Source organism: Acomys russatus, chromosome 14 (genome assembly GCF_903995435.1).
Source record: "Acomys russatus chromosome 14, mAcoRus1.1, whole genome shotgun sequence".
In the NCBI taxonomy this organism is placed as follows: domain Eukaryota; kingdom Metazoa; phylum Chordata; class Mammalia; order Rodentia; family Muridae; genus Acomys; species Acomys russatus.
Window position 1 is genome coordinate 46,279,682 of NC_067150.1, and position 21,315 is coordinate 46,300,996.

At 49.9% G+C, this 21,315-nt stretch overlaps 1 protein-coding gene across 1 annotated transcript; it reads right to left on the reverse strand.

Annotated features, from left to right (window-relative positions):
• Positions 1-444: 444 nt before the first annotated feature.
• Chrnb4 (cholinergic receptor nicotinic beta 4 subunit) lies at positions 445-20,704 on the reverse strand. The gene is made up of 6 exons (XM_051155734.1): positions 20,653-20,704; positions 15,396-15,544; positions 7,736-7,780; positions 7,520-7,629; positions 5,785-6,775; positions 445-621 (listed from the first exon to the last, which is right to left on the reverse strand). Exons 1-6 carry the CDS (start codon positions 20,702-20,704, stop codon positions 481-483), a joined length of 1,488 nt encoding a protein of 495 aa, XP_051011691.1. The 3' UTR covers positions 445-480.
• Positions 20,705-21,315: the final 611 nt, after the last annotated feature.

Consider the following 21,315-nt stretch of genomic DNA (forward strand, 5'->3'; position numbering starts at 1 on the left):
CCTGGGAGAAGCTTGGGAAGTTAAGAGTCTGAGGTTTGGGCAGGAGCTACAGCAGAGATAAAGGTTCTGGCCTGGGAGAATCTGGAAGTTTGCAGAAATGAAAGAAGACCCAGGAATCAAGTGGGTAGCCAGGACTGAAAGGAGATGGACGGAAAGGCAGGCTGGACTGAGATGGCATGTTACATGGCACAGCAGGTGCTGCTTGTATGGCTGTCTGACACCAGTGTCTGGCACATGGAAGGAAGGAGACCAGGCTGGACGTTGGCAGCCTGATCCCCCTCCTTCAGGGACTTACTCGAAGGCATTCAGAGGGAAGAGTGCGAGTCATCTACCCCTGTCCTTCTCATGGCGGTGGCTGGTTTGATAGGTTGACTCCCAGTGGGGACATTAGCTGTGACCCAGGGGAAGCAGTAAATCGCCCACTTGGCAGCTCATATCATCTTACTTCAACCCAGGGGCCCTTGGCATGCTGGGGGGAGCCTAGGGGCCCTTGGAAGGCGCATGGATCTGGAAGAGGGGAGGTAGGAAGAGCCCCATGGTGCCCAGAATGCACACAAACACGAACACCCACAGGAACAGGCGGTCGACGACCATCGCAACGAATTTCCAGTCTTCGATGACCTGCAAACAAACAGGGGCTAGTTACAGGTGCCAAGCACACAGTACCTCTGCCCTCTGATCACACCCTCACCTGCTAACCAAGACCCAACAAGCAACATGGCAGGTTCTAAGTCCCAGGCTGGCCTCCACTGGGCTTCTCTTGGTGTTCTCCAACCCCACACGACCTGACCAGGTTGGAGGAGGGAGTGGCAAAGCCACAGGAACTTGGGCTGTACAGCTGTTCCCCGGCCTCTTTGGGATCCCCTACGAATACCCAAACTCTGAAGCTGCTCAAGACCTTACCGAAAGGCTGCAGTATTTGCACATAATTCCACATATCCTGGTTAGTTTTTGGTTAACCTGACACAAGCTAGAATCTTCTAGGAAGAGGGAACCTCAACTGAGAAAATGCCTCTATCATATCAGTTAGTAGGGCATTTTCTTGGTTAATGGCTGATGTGGGAGGCCCCAGCCCACTGTGGGTATTGCCACTCCTGGTTAGGTGGTCCTGGGTCATATAAAAAAGCAGACTGAGGCTGGGCAGTGAGGGCGCACACCTTTAATCCCAGCACTCGGGAGGCAGAGGCAGGCGGATCTCTGAGTTCGAAGCCAGCCTGGTCTACAGAGTGAGTTCCAGGACAGCCAAGGCTACACAGAGAAACCCTGTCTCAAAAACAAACAAACAAACAAACAAACACAGACTGAAACAGCCACAAGGAGCAAGCGAGTGAACTCTGTGGCTTCTGCTCCATGGCAGCCTCTGTTTCTCCGAGGCTTCCTGCCTTGAGGTGTGACCTTGGCTTCCCTCGATGAGCTACAACTCAGGATATCCGAGTCAAATTTTCTATACCAAGTTGCTTTTGGTCTTGGAAGTCATCACAGCAATAGAAAACTAAGACATCATGAAGTCCTCCCCTGATTTACAATGCCTGTAGACCATGGGAATACCCACCACAATGTAAATGCTATGGAAGTAGTTAGTGGGCTATATTTGGGGGGCCTAATGACAGGGAGGGAAATACACAGGTGCAGACACCTTTCCGACCCATTTACCCATGGTTAGTTGAATCCATGGATGCAGAAACAGAGACCTAAATATACCACACACAGTGATTTTAAAGCCTAATCTGGCTATGGGTGAAGGAGGTTGAGGCTTAGGGATCACAAGTTTCCTTCATCTCATTTTTGCTCCAAACCTTCTGCCTGAGATAGCTCTACAGAGAGGGAGATGCAGGGCCCACCTGCTTGACAGGAGCTTGCAGACCACCTGGGCACCTCATGGATTAGTCAGTTCCACTCTCTCACAGCAGTGCCTGCTCTTTTCTATAATCTAGCTCATCATCTGGCTCTCTGGCGTTCCCACCCTGTTGCTCTGCACACACTTTGCCTTCTCAGACCCACCAAGTGCTGTATAACACTAGCAGAAACCTGGCTGGCTTCCAGGGGTACCATCATAGATGGTCCTGGCTCCTCGATGCTACGAGAGACCCTCAGAGTGGCCATGTGCCCAGCATCCCAGCCTCCCAGCCTCCCAGCCTCCCAGCCTCCCAGCCTCCCTCCCTCACCCCCTAGCTGAGAAGGCTCTTCAAAGACTCCGGAGTTAGAAATGCAAACTGACGTCAGTGACCCAGTTTGCCAGGGCCCCATCAACGGAGTGTATCACACTCAGGATAATCCTATGTCAGACCAACCCCCACTCCCTTGATCTTCACGTTGGGGGATTCATTTTGGCAGCTTTAATTTCAAGACTATTTCTATCTTTTCATATTTTTGTGCTACTTACAGTGGTGACTAGTTAGTCACCGTGGAGGGCAAAAGTGCTATAGACAAGAAACAGCTCCTGGGATGGCTGAGGAGTGGCCCGACCAGGAGAGGGAAAACCAACTTCCCTAACTACACAGGAGAATGCCAATTGGCCAGTAAACTCATCATAGGCTCAGCACAGGGCAAGACCCTCAGAAGGGCCCCAGAATTTAAGGACTGCAGCTATGTGCTAGCTGTGTGACCCTCAGACAAGTCAGAAGATGCCTCTGGGCCTCAGTTTCCCATTGTGAAATAAGAGCTCTAAAAAAAGCCACTCCCTGGGATTCCTGGAAGAGTTGTCTGCCCACTTCTGCCGGAGCACCTGATACAAGGGTGGCGCTCCAGGAACACAGGTGGTTATAATCCCACTGAGTTCTGCCTAGCCTCTTCCCTCCGGGGCTTGTTAGGAATGAAGGAGGCCTGCAAGTCCCAAGCTGAGGGTGGGCGCTAGCTCAGGCAGGGGTCAGGAGACCAGCTTATCTCAGCCTGGATGTGCGCAGAAACCCACTGGGGAAGTTAAGAGGTGGCTCCTCGCAGCAGATCGGAAGTCCAAGGTCAGTCCTGGGTATGAGGTTTACTGATGGGGTTTTTGCTTAGTGTGTACAAAGCCTAGCTTTGATCCCCAGCACCTAATAATAGCTGGTGGTGGCGCATGCCTGAAATCCCAGCACTCACTGGGGAGGCACAGGGAGGAGGAGGAGAAGCTCAAGGTCATCCTCAACTACGAAGTCAGTTTGAGCCATCCTGGGCTACATGAAACACTATCTCAAGAAGAAGAAGAAGAGGAGGAGGAGGAAGAGGAGGAGGAGGAGGAGGAGAAGAGAAAAGAAAAGGGAAAGAAAGAAAGAATAAAAGAACAACAAATAAACTATTAGCATTTTTGTGTGTTTTGACTGATGTGGTGAAGGACAATAAAAACAGGTGACATTTTGCAACCCAGAACTCATGATTCAGTATGAATGTTTGCTTTTGGGCTTTTTTGTTTTGTTGTTGTTGTTTTTTTTGTTTGTTTTTTTTTTTTTTTTTTTTTTTTTTTGTTTTTTGTTTTTTTTTTTTTGTTTTTTTGTTTTTGTTTTTTGAGACCGAGTTTCTCTGTGTAACCTTGGCTGACCTGGACTCGCTTTGTAGACCAGGCTGGTCTCGAACTCAAGTATGAATGTTGATACACCCAAGAGGGAATATGATGCACAAGACAGCTCAGAGTGACGATGGGGTTGACGATGAGGTCAGTCCTAAGAGTAAAGAGTTGATTGATAATAGTTTTTTTAAGTTCAAGGTCACCTTCATCTATGTAGTGAGTTCAAGCCCAGCTAAGCTACATAGAAATGAGGGAAAGGGGGCTGGAGAGATGGCTCAGAGGTTAAGAGTACTGTCTGTTCTTCCAGAGGTCCTGAGTTCAATTCCCAGCAACCACGTGATGGCTCACAACCATCTATAATGTGATATGATGCCCTCTTCTGGCCTGCAGATGTACATGCAGGCAGAGTACTGTATACATAATAAATGAATAAATCTTAAAAAAAAAAAAAAAAAGAAATGAGGGAAGGAAGGGGGTTAAGGGAATGGAAATAAAAGAATAACATAATCAAATACAAGAGAGCTGTGCTTCTGCTGTGGGCCTAGGAAGTCCCAGAGAGCTCCTTAAAACTCTGAGTTGGAGGCCCGAGAGGAGGCTTTTTGTCTAATAAGTGCCTGCTGAGGCTGATACTACAGGACAGCTGCTCCCAGTAGCTTCCTCCTCCCTCCTTAGCTCCCCACCCACATCCCTCCAGCCCCCCCGCCAGCCCCCCACCCCAACATAGCTCTGGGTCCTGTAGCGTCAGCCCGGTGCCCCTCAGGCCCTGCGTTCCTCCTCTTAGCAGTTCTCTTCTTCCCTCCTCACAGTGATTCTGGGACTTTGCAGCCTGTGCTTTTCAGCTGCTGCTGACTAATGGCATGTGAGAGCATTCTCCCTTGAGAAGCCAGCTGGTGGAAAGGAAGGCAAAAAGGTAAGGAGGGAGAAATCTTCATGCAAGTGGAGTGACACGGTGTTGCCATGTAAAAACTGGAACATTCTCGTGCATTTGACAAATGCTCTTTAGGGCAGAGAAAGGCATAGGCGGTCTAAGCAGGAAGGTTGCCATGTGTCCGTTTTTGTTTTTAAATATAAAATCTCTGTTACACTTCGTGCTGGTTGGGATTGCCCTGAACAGGCTGGATCATGGGCATGTCTATGTGAGATTGTCTTGATTGTTAATTGATGTGGGAGAGCCCAGTCCACAGTGGGTGGCACCATTCCCTGGGCAGGTGGCCTGAGATATATAAGAAAACTAGCTAAGGATGGGTCTGTGAGTGAGCTGGCAAGCAGCCTTCCTCCAAGATTTCTGTTTTCTTTCTTGGCTGGGGTGAGGTAGAGGTAAATCTGTTGGAATGGCAAGCAGGCCTGGCTTCAAGTTCCTACCTTGAGTTTCTGTCCCGATTTCCCTTAGTGATGGACTATGACTTGCAAGTATAAGCCAAAGAAATCTTTTCCTCTCTGAAGTTGCTACTGGCCCTACGTTTGTCATAGCGACGGAACGAAATTAAAACATCTATGCTGTCATTCGGAGGAGTTATTTGAGATGCACAGGCTAGCGTTCATGGTGTCCTGTGAAGAACTTAACCTCATGTTAGAGAAATATGTAATTCTAGTCACCCCACATGACAATTTAATAGCCTGGTGGCAAGAATGCTTTAACTAATGTGGCCAGACTTCCAGAAGCTATAAATCCTCACAGGGCTTCTGTGCAAGTTTGAGTGAGTAGAAGCAGGTAGCCGGGGCAATGCAGCCCAGGCTGTGCTCTCTAAGGATAGCTAAGCCAGCTTCAAATCCACCGGAAACCATTCACTCTGGGGCACGCAGCCCCATTCTCCCTCAGGGTTTTCTCTAGCACACAGGGCACTTGCTCTGGCAACTGGGCAAGGATGGGACATATAGAAAGATCCCATCCTAGGGCTATTGTCAACTGGAGCAGGATGGGAGCGGAGGGTGGGGGGTGTGGGGGTGTGGGGGTAAATATTCCAGCCTTCATCCAGGGGACTATTCTGAGACTAGTTGTCTGAGTCCTTGAGGGGTCTCTACGGGGGGGGCGGGGGGGCTGCTGCACTCACGGCAGTTGGCCTGCTAACATCCTACAGCAGGGTTCCTTTCGCCCTTTGTCTTGCTTTCTCTACTTCCTGGGGTTACATCACAAGTAAGGCACCTGTACCCAAATCCCATCTCACACTTTGCTTTGGGGTAACCGAGAAGACCAACACGGGAAGACCGTTGTTTCTTCTTCCTCTTCCTCATCTGTGAAGCTATAATAAAGCATTTCCATTTGGATGCCTTACTCAGGTGGTCAGGGCAGGGTTGTGACTTACGCTCTGATCTTGGTCATCGCTCTTCAGATGCTGAGCAATGAAGCTGACGCCCTCTAAAGCTCCCTGTAGGTCCTGCCGGAACCTCCCAGAGGACCTCAGCCGGGCATCCCTGGGGAGGCCTGTAGTGTGGGAGCTGACCGCAGACTTAGGGGCGGTAGGGACGGGGTTCACAAAGTACATGGAATGCCCATAGAGGTTGGATGGGCTGGTGGGGCCTAAGGCAGAGGTGCTTGCAGTATCAGCTGTGGTCAGGTGCAGCTGGCTGGGATGAGAAAGCCTGGCGGGGCTGACTTCGAGACCTGGGCGCTTCATGAAGAGGAAGGTGGGCAGCTTGTGCAGGAAGCACTCCTTGACCCAGGACGCCATGGTGTGAGTGCTGGGTGAGCGGTGGTGCACGTTGAGGATGCACACAGTGGTGACGATGGAAAAGGTGACCAGCACCATGGTGAACAAGAGGTACTTGCCAATGAGCGGTACGTCCAGGGAGGTGGGAGGCACGATCTTGGAGATGAGCAGGAGGAAGAAGGTGAGCGCCAGCAGCACAGAGATGCAAAGTGTCATCTTCTCGCCGCAATCCGAGGGCAAGTAGAAGACCAGGATGGCCAGCGAGGTGATGAGCACACAGGGGATGATGAGATTGATGGTGTAGAACAGTGGCTTGCGCTTGATGATGAAGTCATAGGTCACGTCCACATAGCTGGGGTCCTGTGGGTTCACTGTCCTTCGTCCTGGGAGGGCCACAATATCCCACTCACCACTGGGGGTGAAGTCATCCATGATGGCTGTGGGTGACTTAAGGACCATGTCAATCTCTGTGTGGTCGTAGGTCCAGGAACGGAACTTGAGGGTGCAGTTCTGCTGGTCGAAGGGGAAGTGCTTCACCTCGATCTTGCAGGCGCTCTTGTAGATAGCTGGGGGCAGCCACTGGATGCTGCCGTTGGAACGCACGATGACGTTGGTGTAGACAGACACCTCATAGGTCCCATCGGCACTGGGGCGGGGCAGGACATAGAGAAGAAGAACATCACGCATCTGGGGTCATCTGCCGCCTTGGTGAAACAGGTCTGTTTTCCTTAGCAACTCCTGACCACAAGGCACTGAAGGCCTCTCATGGAGTTAGCCCAGCTAAGCCTTACAAGGAAGCAACATTTTTATTGCATTGCTTATTGTATAGCTTGGGACGCAAGGCTTGGGAGAGCTGGAGGACACAATCAAATTCCTGAAACTACTAAGCAGTGTAGGAGAGAGATGGACCCTTGTCTTACTCGATCCTTGGCTGCCTATTCTTTCTTTCTCCTTTTCTCCTTCCCTCTTCTCCTCTTTGCCAGACTGATCTCACACCCCCAATCCTCCTGCCCAGGCTGTTATCAAGCCAATGTACCTGAGATATTGACACACGACAAGTCAATGTTGCACCACCAAGTTGCAAAAAAAAGACAGAATGGTGAGGCAGGGATGGTAAGGGCACTGGCCCGAGGGTCCGAAGATTAGCCCAGTCCCTGCTGGGTTGAACAAGACCCGATGACGGCCCTTTCGCTCCCTGGGGCCTCCCTTCCCACCCTCCCCACTCCGAAAACAGCCCACACCACTTCTATTTCCCTAGCTCCACGGCCTAGAAGTCTGATGAAAGCATAGAAGAGGAGGGCTGAGCTTGGATTCCGGTGTGGAAGGCCCCGAAGGCTGCCCTGTTGACCTGGCCTGACTCTCACTTGGCTTTGGCCACCCTGTCACTCACTTGTTGTACAACACGATGTCAGGCAACCAGATACGCTTTGCCGGGATCCTCAGAATGTTCACCCCTTCATAGCAGGAGCTGTTCCAGGCCAGGCGGTAGTCAGTCCATTCCTAAGCACACAGGCAAGGCCATGTCACCTGTAGGCCCTCTGTCACCAGAAAGAGCAGCCCCAGAGGGAACATCACCTGGGATGGGGACCCTCCAAAAGGTACTTACTTGTTTCAGCCAGATGTTGGTGGTCATGATCTGTTCTCGTTCATTCTGGGGAGGGAAATTAGGGTATCAGCTCATCTGAAAAGAGGCATCCCCCACAAATGGACTATACTAAAAAACGGTCTGAACCCCAGGGCTGTATGACCAGCTGTCACCTAAATATATCAGAGACTCCAACCAAGTCACAAATGCCTGCCTCAGCAGCTTTCTGAAACCTTGAAAAAGGTTCCACAACGCTGTTACTATTCATCTCCCATACCTAACAAGCCAGGACCAAGTGGAAAATGCCAAATTCTGCTGCTTGAGAAGGTCCCCTTCTAACACAGCTCCCTTCTCTTTTTTTTGTTCTTTGGGTTTTGTTTTGTTTTTAATATAAAGATTTATTTATCATATATACACAGTGTTTTGCCTCTATGTACACCAGAAGAGGGCATCAGATCTCATTATAGATGGTTGTGAGCCACCAGGTGATTGCTGGGAATTGAACTCAGGACCTTTGGAAGAGCAACCAGTACTCTTAACCTCTGAGCCATCTCTCAAGCCTCAGAGTCTCCTTTCAAATGAACTTACTGGAGCATTTAGTGGGTGGAGTCTTGTTCTCTCCTTTCATCCCAGGCTCAATGCCTGGTTTCTCTTTAGTGACACCAACCTTTTTGTTGTTGTTGTTTTGTTTTTTGTTTTTTGGGTTTTTTTGAGACAGGGTTTCTCTGTGTAGCTTTGACTGTCCTACATTTGCTTTGTAGACCAGGCTGGCCTCGAACTCACAGTGATCCACCTGCCTCTGCCTCCCAAGTGCTGGGATTAAAGGCCTGCACCACCACGCCCGGCTGTCAATTATCTTATAATTTAGTTACATTCAAATTATTAGGGCATGGGTAGAACAGAACCAGATTTTTTGTTTTTGTTTTGCCAGAATGTAGCACAAACGGCCTGTAGTCTAGGGACTCAGAAGGGAGCAGGGGTGATTCAGCTCAGTGTCATGGCAAGGGATGCCTGGCAGCTGGGTTCTTGGCTTTGGTGTGGAAGCGTGTGGCTGGTGACATTGTGGTGGCAGATGGCTAACAGTTATTCACACCCACAGCTGGAAGCAGGCTAAAGTCCATAAGCCCACCCTCAGTGACCTACCTCTGCCAGCCAGGTCTTACTAGTTAAACAGTCTATAACTTCTCAAGAGTGTTGCCAGCTGGAGACCAAGTCTTCTTCCACATGAGCCTGTCTGTAGAGGCCCATTTCACACTCAGACCATATTAGGTAACTCAAAGATATTTCACACCCAGTGCATTAGAGACAAAGCTCATGAACCCCCACTCAAAACAACAACAATGACAAAAAACAAAAACAAAACAAAACAAAAAACCCTGGAAGCTCTGACATACCATTTCCTGGCCCATCAAACCCTCTCAAGTGTATTTCCTGCATCTCAAAATCGCCTACGTCTCTCTGTTGCCAGTGTTTTCTGTTGTTGGACAACTGCGGTAGCGTCCCAGCTGACATTCTGGTAGGTTTTGAATCTCCATTCCTCAGACCACAATTCTCTGTGAACCGTCTACTATTTCCCAAGCTCACTCAGTAAATGCCAAAGCTACCACCCTCACCCCCACCCCTGCAACTCGCCACCCAGGACCTAGCTGTGCCTGCATCTGCATTTGCAAACCCCACTGTGGCCATGCTGGAAGTTTCTCCACCTCTGCCTTTGCATTCCCTCTTCTTTCCCCAGAAACCCAACCTGCAGTTTTGACTTAACCCTTTTCACCTCTCAGAAATGCTACTTATCAGAGAAATCTCCAGCTTCCCTACATCGAGTAGCAGGCTGCCTCCCCTCACCACACACACCCTGGATTGTCTTCATAACACATCTATCACTGGGCGCTGTCTATCATTTTGTGTATTGTCCCTACCTCCCAGTAAGATCTGAGGACCCTGAGGAGGTAAAAACAAACAAACAAACAAAAACAAAAAACAAAAACAAACTTAGAGCAACGAGGATATACTGGATAACTGATGGATATTATTGAATGAATAAATAAATCCTATTGTCATAATCCAGCTAGTACCTTCACCTGGACCACTGTGCAATCTAGTTGGCCTGATTCAGTCTGTATCTTTCTCACACACACAGACACACAGACACACACACACACACACACACACACACACACACACACACACACACGCACACATGCACACACGCACACACCTCTACCTATTTACTTTATTCTGCAGCATTTCCCTTCGAGCTCATCTTTATTTAGGTCATTTTTCTTCTGCAGGGTTAGATTGGTAACGCCCCAGCGTCATTTTCCTGTCCTGGGTTCCTCTGTTCTGTACCCCAGGGATACCTCTGCTGTATCCCTAAGCAGTTCAACTAGGTAATTACATCAGTGGGACAAAAAGTGATGCGTGTGACATTTTGGGCATATATGGATGTTTGCGCTACAGAATCATCCAGCTTCTTTCCTGTGGCTTCCTCTTTGCTGTGACACTAGCGTGTGGCCTCATCTACATGGCTCAAGATGGTCACTAGGGTTCCAGCCATCACAACCACATTCCAGGCTGTCATGAGGGAAGAGTAGGAAGAAAGATGAATGGTAGCTATCTCATTTTGATAAGGTTTTTTTTTTTTCAGTGAGTCTTACATTTTTGAGTTTCACCTTTGGTTCTTTTTAAAAAACTCATCGCTCTCTGAAGAAAATTTCCATTATTATTTTCTTGAATATATTAATGACAGCCATTTTCATTTTAAGAAATGTTTGTTTGTTTGGTTTGGTTTGGTTTTTTTTTTTTGAGGCAGGGTCTCTCTGTGTAGCCTTGACTGTCCTGGACTCACTTAGTAGACCAGCCTGGCCTCGAACTCACAGCGATCCGCCTGCTTCTGCCTCCCAAGTGCTGGGATTAAAGGCGTGCGCCACCACCGCCCAGCTCATTTTAAGAAATGTTTTTTGTTTTTTGTTTTGTTTTGTTTTTTTCCAGGTGGTGGTGGTGTACGCCTTTAATCCCAGAACTTGGGAGGCAGATGCAGGCCGATCTCTATGAGTTCAAGGCCAGCCTTGTCTACAGATCAAGTTCCAGGACAGCCAAGGCTACACAGAGAAACCCTGTCTTGAGAAACAAAGAAACAAACAAAACAAAACAAAACAATCAAACAAACAAAAAATCAAAAAAGAACAAAAAGAAAGAAAAGAAAAAGAAAAAAGAATGAAAGAAAATGTTTTTGTTTTGTTTTTTTACATTGTGGCAAAATACACTTAGCATGAAACTTAAATGTTTTAAAATTTTTATATCATTCATTTACTTGTGTGTATGCTCATGCATGTACACGCCATGACATGAGTGTAGAGGTCAGAGGACAGCTTGCAGGATCCTAAGGACCTGAACTGAGACCCTTGTGCTTGTGTGGCACCAGCTCCCCAGCCTCCCTGCCTCCCGACACCTACTAAGTCCCACTTGATGGCACCTACCTCCACAGGCTCTATGGCAGGCAGCATAGAGGGGCATCTTTTAAAAAATATTTTATTAATTTATTCATATTACATCTCAATTGTAAGCCCATCCCTCGTATCCTCCCATTCCTCCCTCCCTCCCGCTTTCCCCTTATTCCCGTCCCCTATGACTGTTCCTGAGGGGGACTTCCTCCCCCTGTATATGCTCATAGGGTATCAAGTCTCTTCTTGGTAACCTGCTGTCCTTCCTCTGAGTGCCACCAGGCCTCCCCATCCAGGGGACATGGTTAAAAATGGGGTACCAGAGTTCGCATGAAAGTCAGACCCCACTCTCCACTCAACGGTGGAGAATGTCCTGTCCATCGGCTAGATCTGGGTAGGGGTTCAAAGTTTACTGCCTATATTGTCCTTGGCTGGTGCCATAGTTTGAGCAGGACTCCTGGATCCAGATCCGTGCGTCATAATGTATAGAAGGGCATCTTAACCTAATCTGGGGCTGAGCTGGTTTGGAGAGAGCACTGGGTTTTGTGAGGGCTGATCTCATATTGTTGTCACTCATTTTCAGTGTTGGGGTTACCTTTCTAGGAGCCCCACCAGGGTCCCATGTCCTTGGTCAGCGACAGATTGCCACTGTCCACCCTTTTAGCCCTGTGATGGCCTCTGCACCAGCCCAGCTTCCCAGCTCCGCAGATGCCACTCTCTGTCCCATGTCTTAGCCTCTTGGCCAGATACTGTTGGCCAGTCATCAAGTGGGGAGAAAAGTGCCACAGGCTGTCAGGGTCACTTCCTGGAGCCTCGCCACTCAAGTCCTGGCTGAGGCTCCAATTACCCTAATACAGAGCTCTCTCTCCCTCCAGCATTCTGTCCAGCCCTTCTAATTGTTCTCCAGAAAAGCTAATCTTCTGGTATCTCTGCCATCAATGAAAGCTGAAAACCTTGATTTATATTTTAAAATATTTTTAAGCAACACTTGATACTGCATATTTATACTCCCATCATTTGGGGAGCTGCAGCAGGAGGCTCTTGAGTTAAAGGCTAGGCAGGGTACCCTGTCTCTAAAACAAGACACTGCTTCATGTGGTCGCATGGTTTCCACAGTGATGGGCACCGGCGTCACTACGTGACTGGTCTTCACAAATGCAGTTTTTGTTTTGTTTCTGTGTGTGCATGTATGGGTGCACACGTGTACAGGTGTACATGCAGGCTTCAAACCTAAAGGCAAGGCTCCTCTTCAATTGCTCTCTCCTTGTGAGGCAGGGCCCCTTGCTGAACCTGCAGTTCATTGATTGCAGCTAGTTGCCTCGCCAGCTTGCCCCAGGGACCCTCTGTCTCTGCCTCTGTCCTTGCTCTGCAGATGGACACAATGCCTGACGAGATCTTGTTTTGTTTTGTTTTTGTTGTTGTCTGGTTGGGTTTTTTTTGTTTTTTGTTTTTTGGTTTTTTTTGAGACAGGGTCTCTCTGTTAGCCTTAGCTGTCCTGGACTCACTTTATAGACCAAGCTGGCCTCGAACTCACAGTGATCAGCCTGCCTCTGCCTCCCAAGTGCTGGGATTAAAGGCATGTGCCACCATACCAGGCTCCTGCCGAGATCTTAAGTGGGCTCTCGGGATTCATAGTCTGGTCCTCACATGGTATGGAAAAGAGCTGTGTCCACTGAGCTGTCTCCTCGGCCTCTTACCTCATTTTAAGATGCAGAAGTTTTCAGCTGGTCAGTGGTGTTGTCCACCTTTAATCCCAACACTCAGGAGGCAGAGGCAGGCTGGTCTCAAGGTTCAAAACCAGCCTGGTCTACAGAGTGAGTTCCAGGACAGCAAGGGCTACACAGTGAGACCCTGCCTTGAAAAAGCAAAAATAAAAACAAACAAAAAGTTATGGGACTTTTCTATCTTTCAGAAATTTCTCCTGTGCTTTTGTCCTGCCCCTTACTTTTCTCTGCTCAACTAGTAGCTGCTGAATGGGATGGGACATTGGTATAGGGCCTTGGCTGTCATTCCTCAAAGAGAAGAGCGGGAAAGCCTGCTTGCTGTTCCTGCTTGTCTATTTCCTAGATATTCCATCTTTAAACTAACTATGCCCCTAATACTCCCTCCTGAAAACCAAACGCCTCCCCGCAAACCAGAAAGAAACCCTCCCCACTAAAGCCAAGTATTTCCCTTAGACATAGCCTTTGGACTATGACAGCCCATGGGAGTGTTTGCAGAAGTCAAGCTGGAGGCTGTATTCACTCCTGCTTCTGGAAGCTTCTATCACTCCGCAGGGCCCACAACTCAGATCTGGCAGGGGCAGCCTGAGTCTGGCAGTGTGGCCAGAGCTGCCTGCCTGTCCACCCTTGCCAGAGTGGGCGGCTGGCTTGCCTGACTAAGCACAAGGCCTCTGCAGGTCACAGATGCTCAGATGGTAGTCTTGGCTTGGCCTGGCCAGAAGCCCTCACTGCTTTCAGCTTCCTATGGCAGGGAAAGGGCAGAGGCAGAGGCAGGGCTTTGTGCCCCTCCCTACTCTGGGGCCAGGCTTCCTCCTAGGGGATAATTTGGACAAAGCCTTTTTAAGCACTAAAGATGGGAGAAAAAGAGCTATTGAGCTCATGGGAGTGGAGCAAGAAGATGACACTGCCCAGAGAAGGCCTATCTCTCTCAGCTAGCTCCTGTGGTTCCTTTAGACATGCCTCCCTAGCTCTGAGACAGCTGTGGGGAGCAGGGGATGAAATTCCAGTCAATTTCATCTTCCTCAGCCCCCCATATTGCCTCACATTTATTTTTCAACACCTGGAACGCTGTCACTCTCCTTCTCTCTCCTGCCATAACTCCTATGCTTGTCCAGATCTCCTTCCACGGGCCTCACCCCTCACCCAAGCCTCTAGGCCCATTATTTCTCCTGGCCTGTTTCCTGTTTCCCCCACTAAATTAGAGACATGGGAGGCTATCTCTGAGTAGGCTGGGAGTAATGAGTGTTGAAGACTCAGCTGAGCAGAGGCCCCAATGGGTCCATAAGATGCCTGCCTAATGGTCATCCTTGACCTCTTTGACAACTAGAAGCCGTGAGCCTTCTCCAGTCTTCTGGCCAGGCAGAGTGAGTCCATGCCTCTGGCCAATGATTGGTTAGGCTTGGAGGTGCGTTACTAGCGCTGGCCAATGAGATGTGTTTATCAAGAGGGCAGGACTCAGAGTTTTGTCATCATCGTCGTTCCAAAAGAACTCCAACAGATTTCCTATAGCCATTGGCATCGCTGGCAATGCCCTAGAGTCGTGATATCACTGAATTAGCGCGTTAGCCAACTCTGCGAGCATTGACCCACTCTTGGTTACACAATACGACAGAAGCCCTTTCTGTTGTAGCCACTCTCAGGTCAATGTTCTATTACCTAATGCCAAGATGTTTGGGTTGGTTGGTTGGTTGGTTGGTTGGTTTTGATTTTTCGAGACAGGGTTTCTCTGTGTAGCCTTGGCTGTCCCAGACTCACTTTGTAGGCCAGGCTGGCCTCCAACTCACAGTGATCTGTCTGCCTCTGCCTCTGTCTCCGAGCATTGGGATTAATGGCGTGCGCCACCATGCCTGGCTAGGACGTTTGAATTGATATTGAGAGCATGGGTTTTCAGATGGCTCCAACTATAAATCAGAGGTGCACGGAGAGGGCAGGACATCCCAGGCAGAATGAACATCGTGTGTGTGTGTGTGTGTGTGTGTGTGTGTGTAAATTTATGATCAGTACCCTCAGTTTAGGTAAACTGTTTAGCTTATAGATATGGGGGGGAAAGGTCTGATAGTCTGAAAACTAGTGTAGAATGTTGGTTTACAAAGGGCTGTGCTGGGAGGAGGAATGAGCGGTGGGCACGGAGTGGAGCTGGATAGCAAGGCACACAGTTGGTACCGATGGTTGATAATAGCTAACTGGATATTTCAAAATAACAATAGAGAGAATTTTGAATATGCCCAACACAAAGAAATGATCAGCACATAACATTCTAGGTATGCCAATGACCCTGGCAGGATTTTTACATGACTGCAATGTCACACTGCATCCCACAAAATAAAATTGCTACATGCCTGTCCAACATATGCATTCCTATATGTTTTAGGAAATAGTAGGAGAAAAGATTAGTGGTCAGGGGTATTAACCATCTGGCAAGGTCAGAAATAACATGCACCCTGACTGGCCATCCACTCCTCTCCCCAAGGCCTTGTCTCATCTCCTGAGCCTCAAACCACAGTCCCCAAGGCACCTTACCACGCTGATGAGCTGGGACAGTAACAGCTCCAGGCGGATGGAGATGAGCTGAGAGGAGCCAGTGGCTGGGCGGATCAGGTTGTTGTAGCGGGTTTTGTTCAGGAGGTCGTCCATCAGCTTTTCCTCGGCATTGGCCAGGCGGCAGTCCCCTAGGAAATCGCACAGTCAGACTGGGCCTTGTCTGGAGGAACCCCACTGCGGCTGTGGCAGTGAAGAGGAGGGCTGTAAGAAGCAGAGTGCAGGAGCCCTGGGGCGAGGATGAGGGTTGGGGGGGGGGGGAGGCTAGGGGTGGAGGCATGGGGTGGTGTAGGTGCCACCAGGCCTGACTGTATCATTTTTTTCTCTGGGCCAGACCTCTTCTTCCCGTTCTTTGTGGCAGCAAATGATGTTCCATGCTCCAGACATCTAGTCCCAAAGTTGGGTATCTGTTTTTCCTTGCTCACCACGACCCTACCCCCACCCTAGTCCACCCCAACCCCCAGGGCCTTGGTAGCCCTATATGCTCTACTTCCAAACTCCCCTAGTTGTATTCCGATTGCCACTCTGTGGCTAAGTCTCTTTTTCCCTCTCCTGCCCTGGACTGTCCCAGCAATGTCCTTGTTTCCACGCCCACCTGCCCCACTGGGTTGGGGCTCTTCCTCACCCATAGCCTCTCTGAGCTGAAGGCAGTTAAACCAGGAATACTTTGGCCAGCCTTTCAAGCGGTTTGCCCTTAGCAATGGCTTATCTTTTCTCACTTTAATCTTTTTCTCTCACTTTCCCACGTCGGGCGGACCCAGTCTCTGGCCATGCCATACCTGCTGTTTGCCTCTTTCCACCTCATTTTCAGGTGTTTGAGCATACAGCTAGGTTTGCCCCCAGCCTACCAGCTGACAAATGTCTGAGTGGAGTTTGTGCCAGCTGTGCTGAGTGCCAAGGACGACAGCAAGATGTAGGAGCATTTAGTTCCTGGCTCCTGAGAGAGACTCGTGGCCAGCTCTACTAGGGACACTTCCTGAAAATGGGTAGAACTGGGTGTGTGGTAGTGTTTCCCCAGAGAAAGAAGCCAAACTGGACTGAAGAAGATGGCCCTGTCAGTAAAGTGCCTGCCGTGAAGGCAGGAAAACCTGAGTTCAGATACTCAAAACCCCCCACAAAAAAGGTGGGGTAGAGACAGATAGGCAGATCCCTATCTCAAAAACTAAAGGTCAAGAGTGCTCAAGAGAAGACACTGATATGCATCTGCCACACTAAACCACACTGTACACACACCACACACACACACACACCACACACTAAACCACAATGCACACACTGCACACACACCACACACATACACTACATACACACGAACCACAGTGCACACACACCACACACACACACTATACATGTACTAAACCACACTGCACACACACACACACACCACACACACTAAACCACACTGCACACACACTACACACACACACACATACACCACACACACTAAACCACACTGCACACACACTACACACACACACATATACTACACACACACTAAACCACACTGCACACACACACACACACACACACACACACACACGAAAAAATAAGAAAGGAAACAGGATTGAGCTAGGAGAAGCTTTCTTGTGTCCAGACTTTGACCTACAGAGCAACAAGGTCTCTTTAAGACATCAAATGGAGCAGTCCAGCTGGCAGCTGGTTTCTGGTAAGACAGAATTCTTGGCTCTAAGCCACATTCAGGACCAAATCCAGCACAGCCTCTTGCAGGGAGCCCCAGATAGGCATCTTCCCTCTGAGCACTCACAGGCCAAGATCTGTCTGTCTTATGCATCCAAGATTTCTTGCCAAGTGGTATTTTGGGCTTTGTTTCATCGGCCTCTCGTGTTTGGGGGTGATGGTGAAGTTTAAGGACCTGATGGGGTACTATGGGGTCATTAAGGAGGCTGTGTAGGGCGGGGTGGAGGGGTGGGCAGGACATGGAAAGAAGGAGACTCAAAGGAAGGTCAATGGCACATGAAAAGGATGCCCAGGAACAGGAAAAGAGATGAGAATAGTCGGAAGAAACATTGTCCAGCCAGGAGGATTGGTAGAAGGCTAAAGATGGTGGTGGTGGTGGTCATGATGATGATGAGGAGGGGGGTAAGATAAAGAGGTGAGCATGGAGATGCTCACAAGGGGCTGCCTGTCTTACCAAGCTCAGGAGTCTGGTCATATCTTTCCTGAAGAACCTTCACGTCTTATCAAACTCTCCCCTTCTTTAGATGGAGTAGGGGTACTTAGGGGTACCAGTCACCCCAATCTAGTGAATGTGAGGCAGACTTCTGGGTGGGTGCTGGGCTGGCCACACGTTCACGGTGAGCAGCCGCTGCCCTGCCTACTCCATGCACTTTCCAACTCGCTGCCTATCTGGAACAGATGCAATATTTACTGCTTTGAGAAAGATGCTCCTGGCACACCTGCTGCCTGCTGCCCCTCCCCCAGCCCAGCTTGGGAGTCAGGGTGGAAGGGTTGTCTAATGGATGCCTGGACTAGAGGCTGAGCTTGACCCTCACATCTTCAATTCCCTCTCCACAGACTACCATCTTAAAAACCCTTAGGGCCAGTCTGTAGCCACAGGATAGATGTAGGTGCCTCTCACAATATTTTTGGTTTATCTGGGCTGACCTCTCACTTCACAGAGAGAAGTCTGACTTGTCCGGATCTACCTGGCAGTCTGTGGCAGCGCTAGGGTAGGCTCTGCAGCTCCCAGCCTCCAGTCCTGTGATTCTGGGGTGGGGGTGGGGGGTGAGGGGGGCGGTTCATCTCTGTTGCCTCAGGAGGCTAATCCAACTGGACTGCAGGTCCCAGGCTGTTCAGCAGATGCTAGGGGCTTGTGCTTGAGCTCTGAGCCCACCTGAGGTACTTAGCGTTGCCGCCTTCAGCTTGTCTTTTTAAATATTTAGCTGGCTCAAGAGACTCTCTCCATCTCATGGACTAGCAGTGGACTCCAGAGTTTGCCTAGACCAGTGTTTTTCAACCTTTGGGTCACAACCCCTTTAGGGGGTCAGAAATCAGATATCCTGAATATTAGATATTTCCACCACAAAATCACAGTAGCACAATTACAGTTATGAAGTAGCAATGCGATAATTTTATGGTTGGGGTCACCACAACATGAGGAACTGTATTAAAGGGTCACAGCATTAGGAAGGCTGAGAACCACTGCCCTTCGCTGGGTGTGGTGGCGCACACTTGGGAGGTAGAGGCAGGCAGATTGCTGTGAGTTCGAGGCCAGCCTGGTCTACAAAGCAAGTCCAGGACAGCCAAGGCTACACAGAAAAACCCTCTCTTAGAAAGAAAGAAAGAAAGAAAGAAAGAAAGAAAGAAAGAAAGAAAGAAAGAGGAAACCACTGCCCCAGACCATCTAGGTCCTAGCAAGTCAGACAACGCCAGGTGCAGAGGCTTCGTTAAGACAGAGGCCCTCCCTGCCCCTTGTACTTGTTTAGTGCCTCTGTTAGCTTGCCCCGAGGGAGGGTGCCCTACTGAGGCTCTCACTGGGTCTGCTTGAACTTACTCCTGTGTCTGTACTTTTAGTATGTCTGTGGATGGGGCTAAGGTATGGAATGACCAGCTGGGCTGTTACAGCTGGAATGCACCCCTTCTTTTTACCTCCAAAGTAGAGGGGTACCCCAAATCACACATATGTAGGCTTTGCCATCTACTCCTACTGCTTACCAGAGCCTGTCAGATCCGGAAGACAAGGAAGAGTTCCAGTGGTCGACCACCAGCTCCCGAGGAGCCAGGAGGCAGGGCTTTCACTGGCTCAAAACTTTTGTAGAGTTAAGCAGAGAAGCCACCACTAGAGGGCATCATGATAAAATGATGCAGACCCAAAGTGGAGGTTTTTCCCTGGCAAGGGGGCTCCCTTGAAGAAAGGGGGGGAAAGGTCAAGAATCTGATGGGAGAGCAGAGTGGCATTGGGAACATCTGTGTGCGTGTCCTGTCTGAGAATATGCCTATCCAGTCTAGAAATGGAAAACTATCCTAACTGTTTGGGGACGGGGTGGTTAACGTGGTGGTCTCATGGTCAAGTGTGCATCAAGAAATGCCGGGCTTGTCAGGTGAGGGTGTGTGCTTAAAGGAGGGAGGCCATGTGAGACGCAGCTGTGTGGCCATTAAAGGGTAGCTGTGAGAATCTTCAAACTGCAAACACTGTCTTACAGTGAACTCACCAAAGGCTATCAGCACTTCTCCAATCACAGCTAGGAAACACCAGGGCTTTATAAAAACAGACACCCGGAGGTTCTATTTCCAGAGATTCAGATCCCTTAAGCCTAGGGCGGCGTTCAGGAAGGTGCAGACAGCCTGGTGGAACCACACTTCAGAAACACTGCCAGTGTTTGCCAAATGACAGGCAAGGCAGATTGTTGCCATGGAACAGAAACGGAAATCCAGAAGGCATAATGGACCAGGGGCACCTCGCAGCGGCCCAAAGCTAAAATGCACACTGTGACAAGCTTTGATTCTAGAACCTTCTGGATGTGGGCTCTGTGGGAGAAAGATGCAGCCTTGGTCCTCTGGGTCCGCTGAAGCTCAGAAGACCAGCTGGGGTGGACACTGTGTGTGTATGTGTGTGTGGGGGGGGGGGGCGGGTTAGAAGCTGCAAAGGGCCTTGGAATGTAGGTGGGGCAACTGAGTCTAGAGGAAACAACCCTCGCCTTGTCTGAACTGAACTGGGGTGGGAGTGGCAGGTGGAGTGAGGGGGGGGTCGAGATGGTGGGGTGGTGGTGTGTGTGAGCTGAATCTCTCTTCCAGTGTCAGTGGCAAGTTTGTGAGTTGCAGACCCCAGTTCATCAACCTGCGCTCAGCTAAGCTGTGTTAGGGGGGTCGTACATGGCAGTGCCTACCACATATGTGGTTTCTGGAAAACTTACCCCCAAAGTGCAAAGATACTTTCCACGTGTGGGATGGTGGTGTTGGGGTGACCTCTCTCTACAAACAGCAGGTTTGCTCCCACACATTTATATCATAGCAAGTTCATCACTTCGCTAGAGACAAAAAGAGCCTCTGAGGGCCCTTTGGGGACCTCTTAACATTGGGACTTCTCGGCTTGAAGACACCACTGATGGTGACCTGGCAGCACTGAGGAAGATGACGGGGACCCCAAACCTCACCGGGCCACCCACCCAGGTCTGCCTGCAGCCCTACAGGGCTCGCCCCGCCCACGGCCCAGACAGTCCGGGCTACTCCTCCCATACTGCGACTCTTGTCCCTCCCACCTTCTCTGAAAAGAACTCACCGAGCTGAAGCAGAGTGAACAGAGAGACGAGGAGCAGGGGCGTGCTCCTCATGGCCGGCCGGGTGGCTGCCCGTCACCCTACACTGGAGCAGTGAGTGAGCGCCTGTCCCGGTTAGCAGTCGCTATTTGAGCCGGCGGCACTAGGACCCGATGGAGCCCGTGCGCCCCACCTGGGAAGCTGCTGTGGGTCCCGCCCACTCTGAGAACAGAACTGGGGTTAGAAGGAAACCTCAGGCAGGGTGTGACCGTGGGGGCCTGTGGCTAAGGATTAGGTCCAGAGACTTTCTCATGCTAAGGAGCTGCGTAGTACGTTGCATTCATGAGGGTGGGCTTGCTCTTGCCTCATTTGTCTTGGGGACTGGGGAAGGGGTGGGGTTACAGGATAAGGGAGGGTCAGAATGTGCGGGCTGACGTCCCTTTTGCCCGTCTCAGTCAGAGGCAACTTGAGTAGCTGAAAGGAGCAAACTGCAATCTCCCCTGCTCCTGGGTGGCCCACGCTAAGTTTCAGACTCTAGAGTTAAAGGACAACACAAAACAGGGGTCATTGCCAGAGGGAAACCCCTCTCCCTCCCACATACCTCTAAGTACGCAAAGGACCTATGAGCTTGCTACTGCCAAGGCTGGTTCTCCCTGTCCTGTGCTTCCTTTCTCTAGACCCCAAGA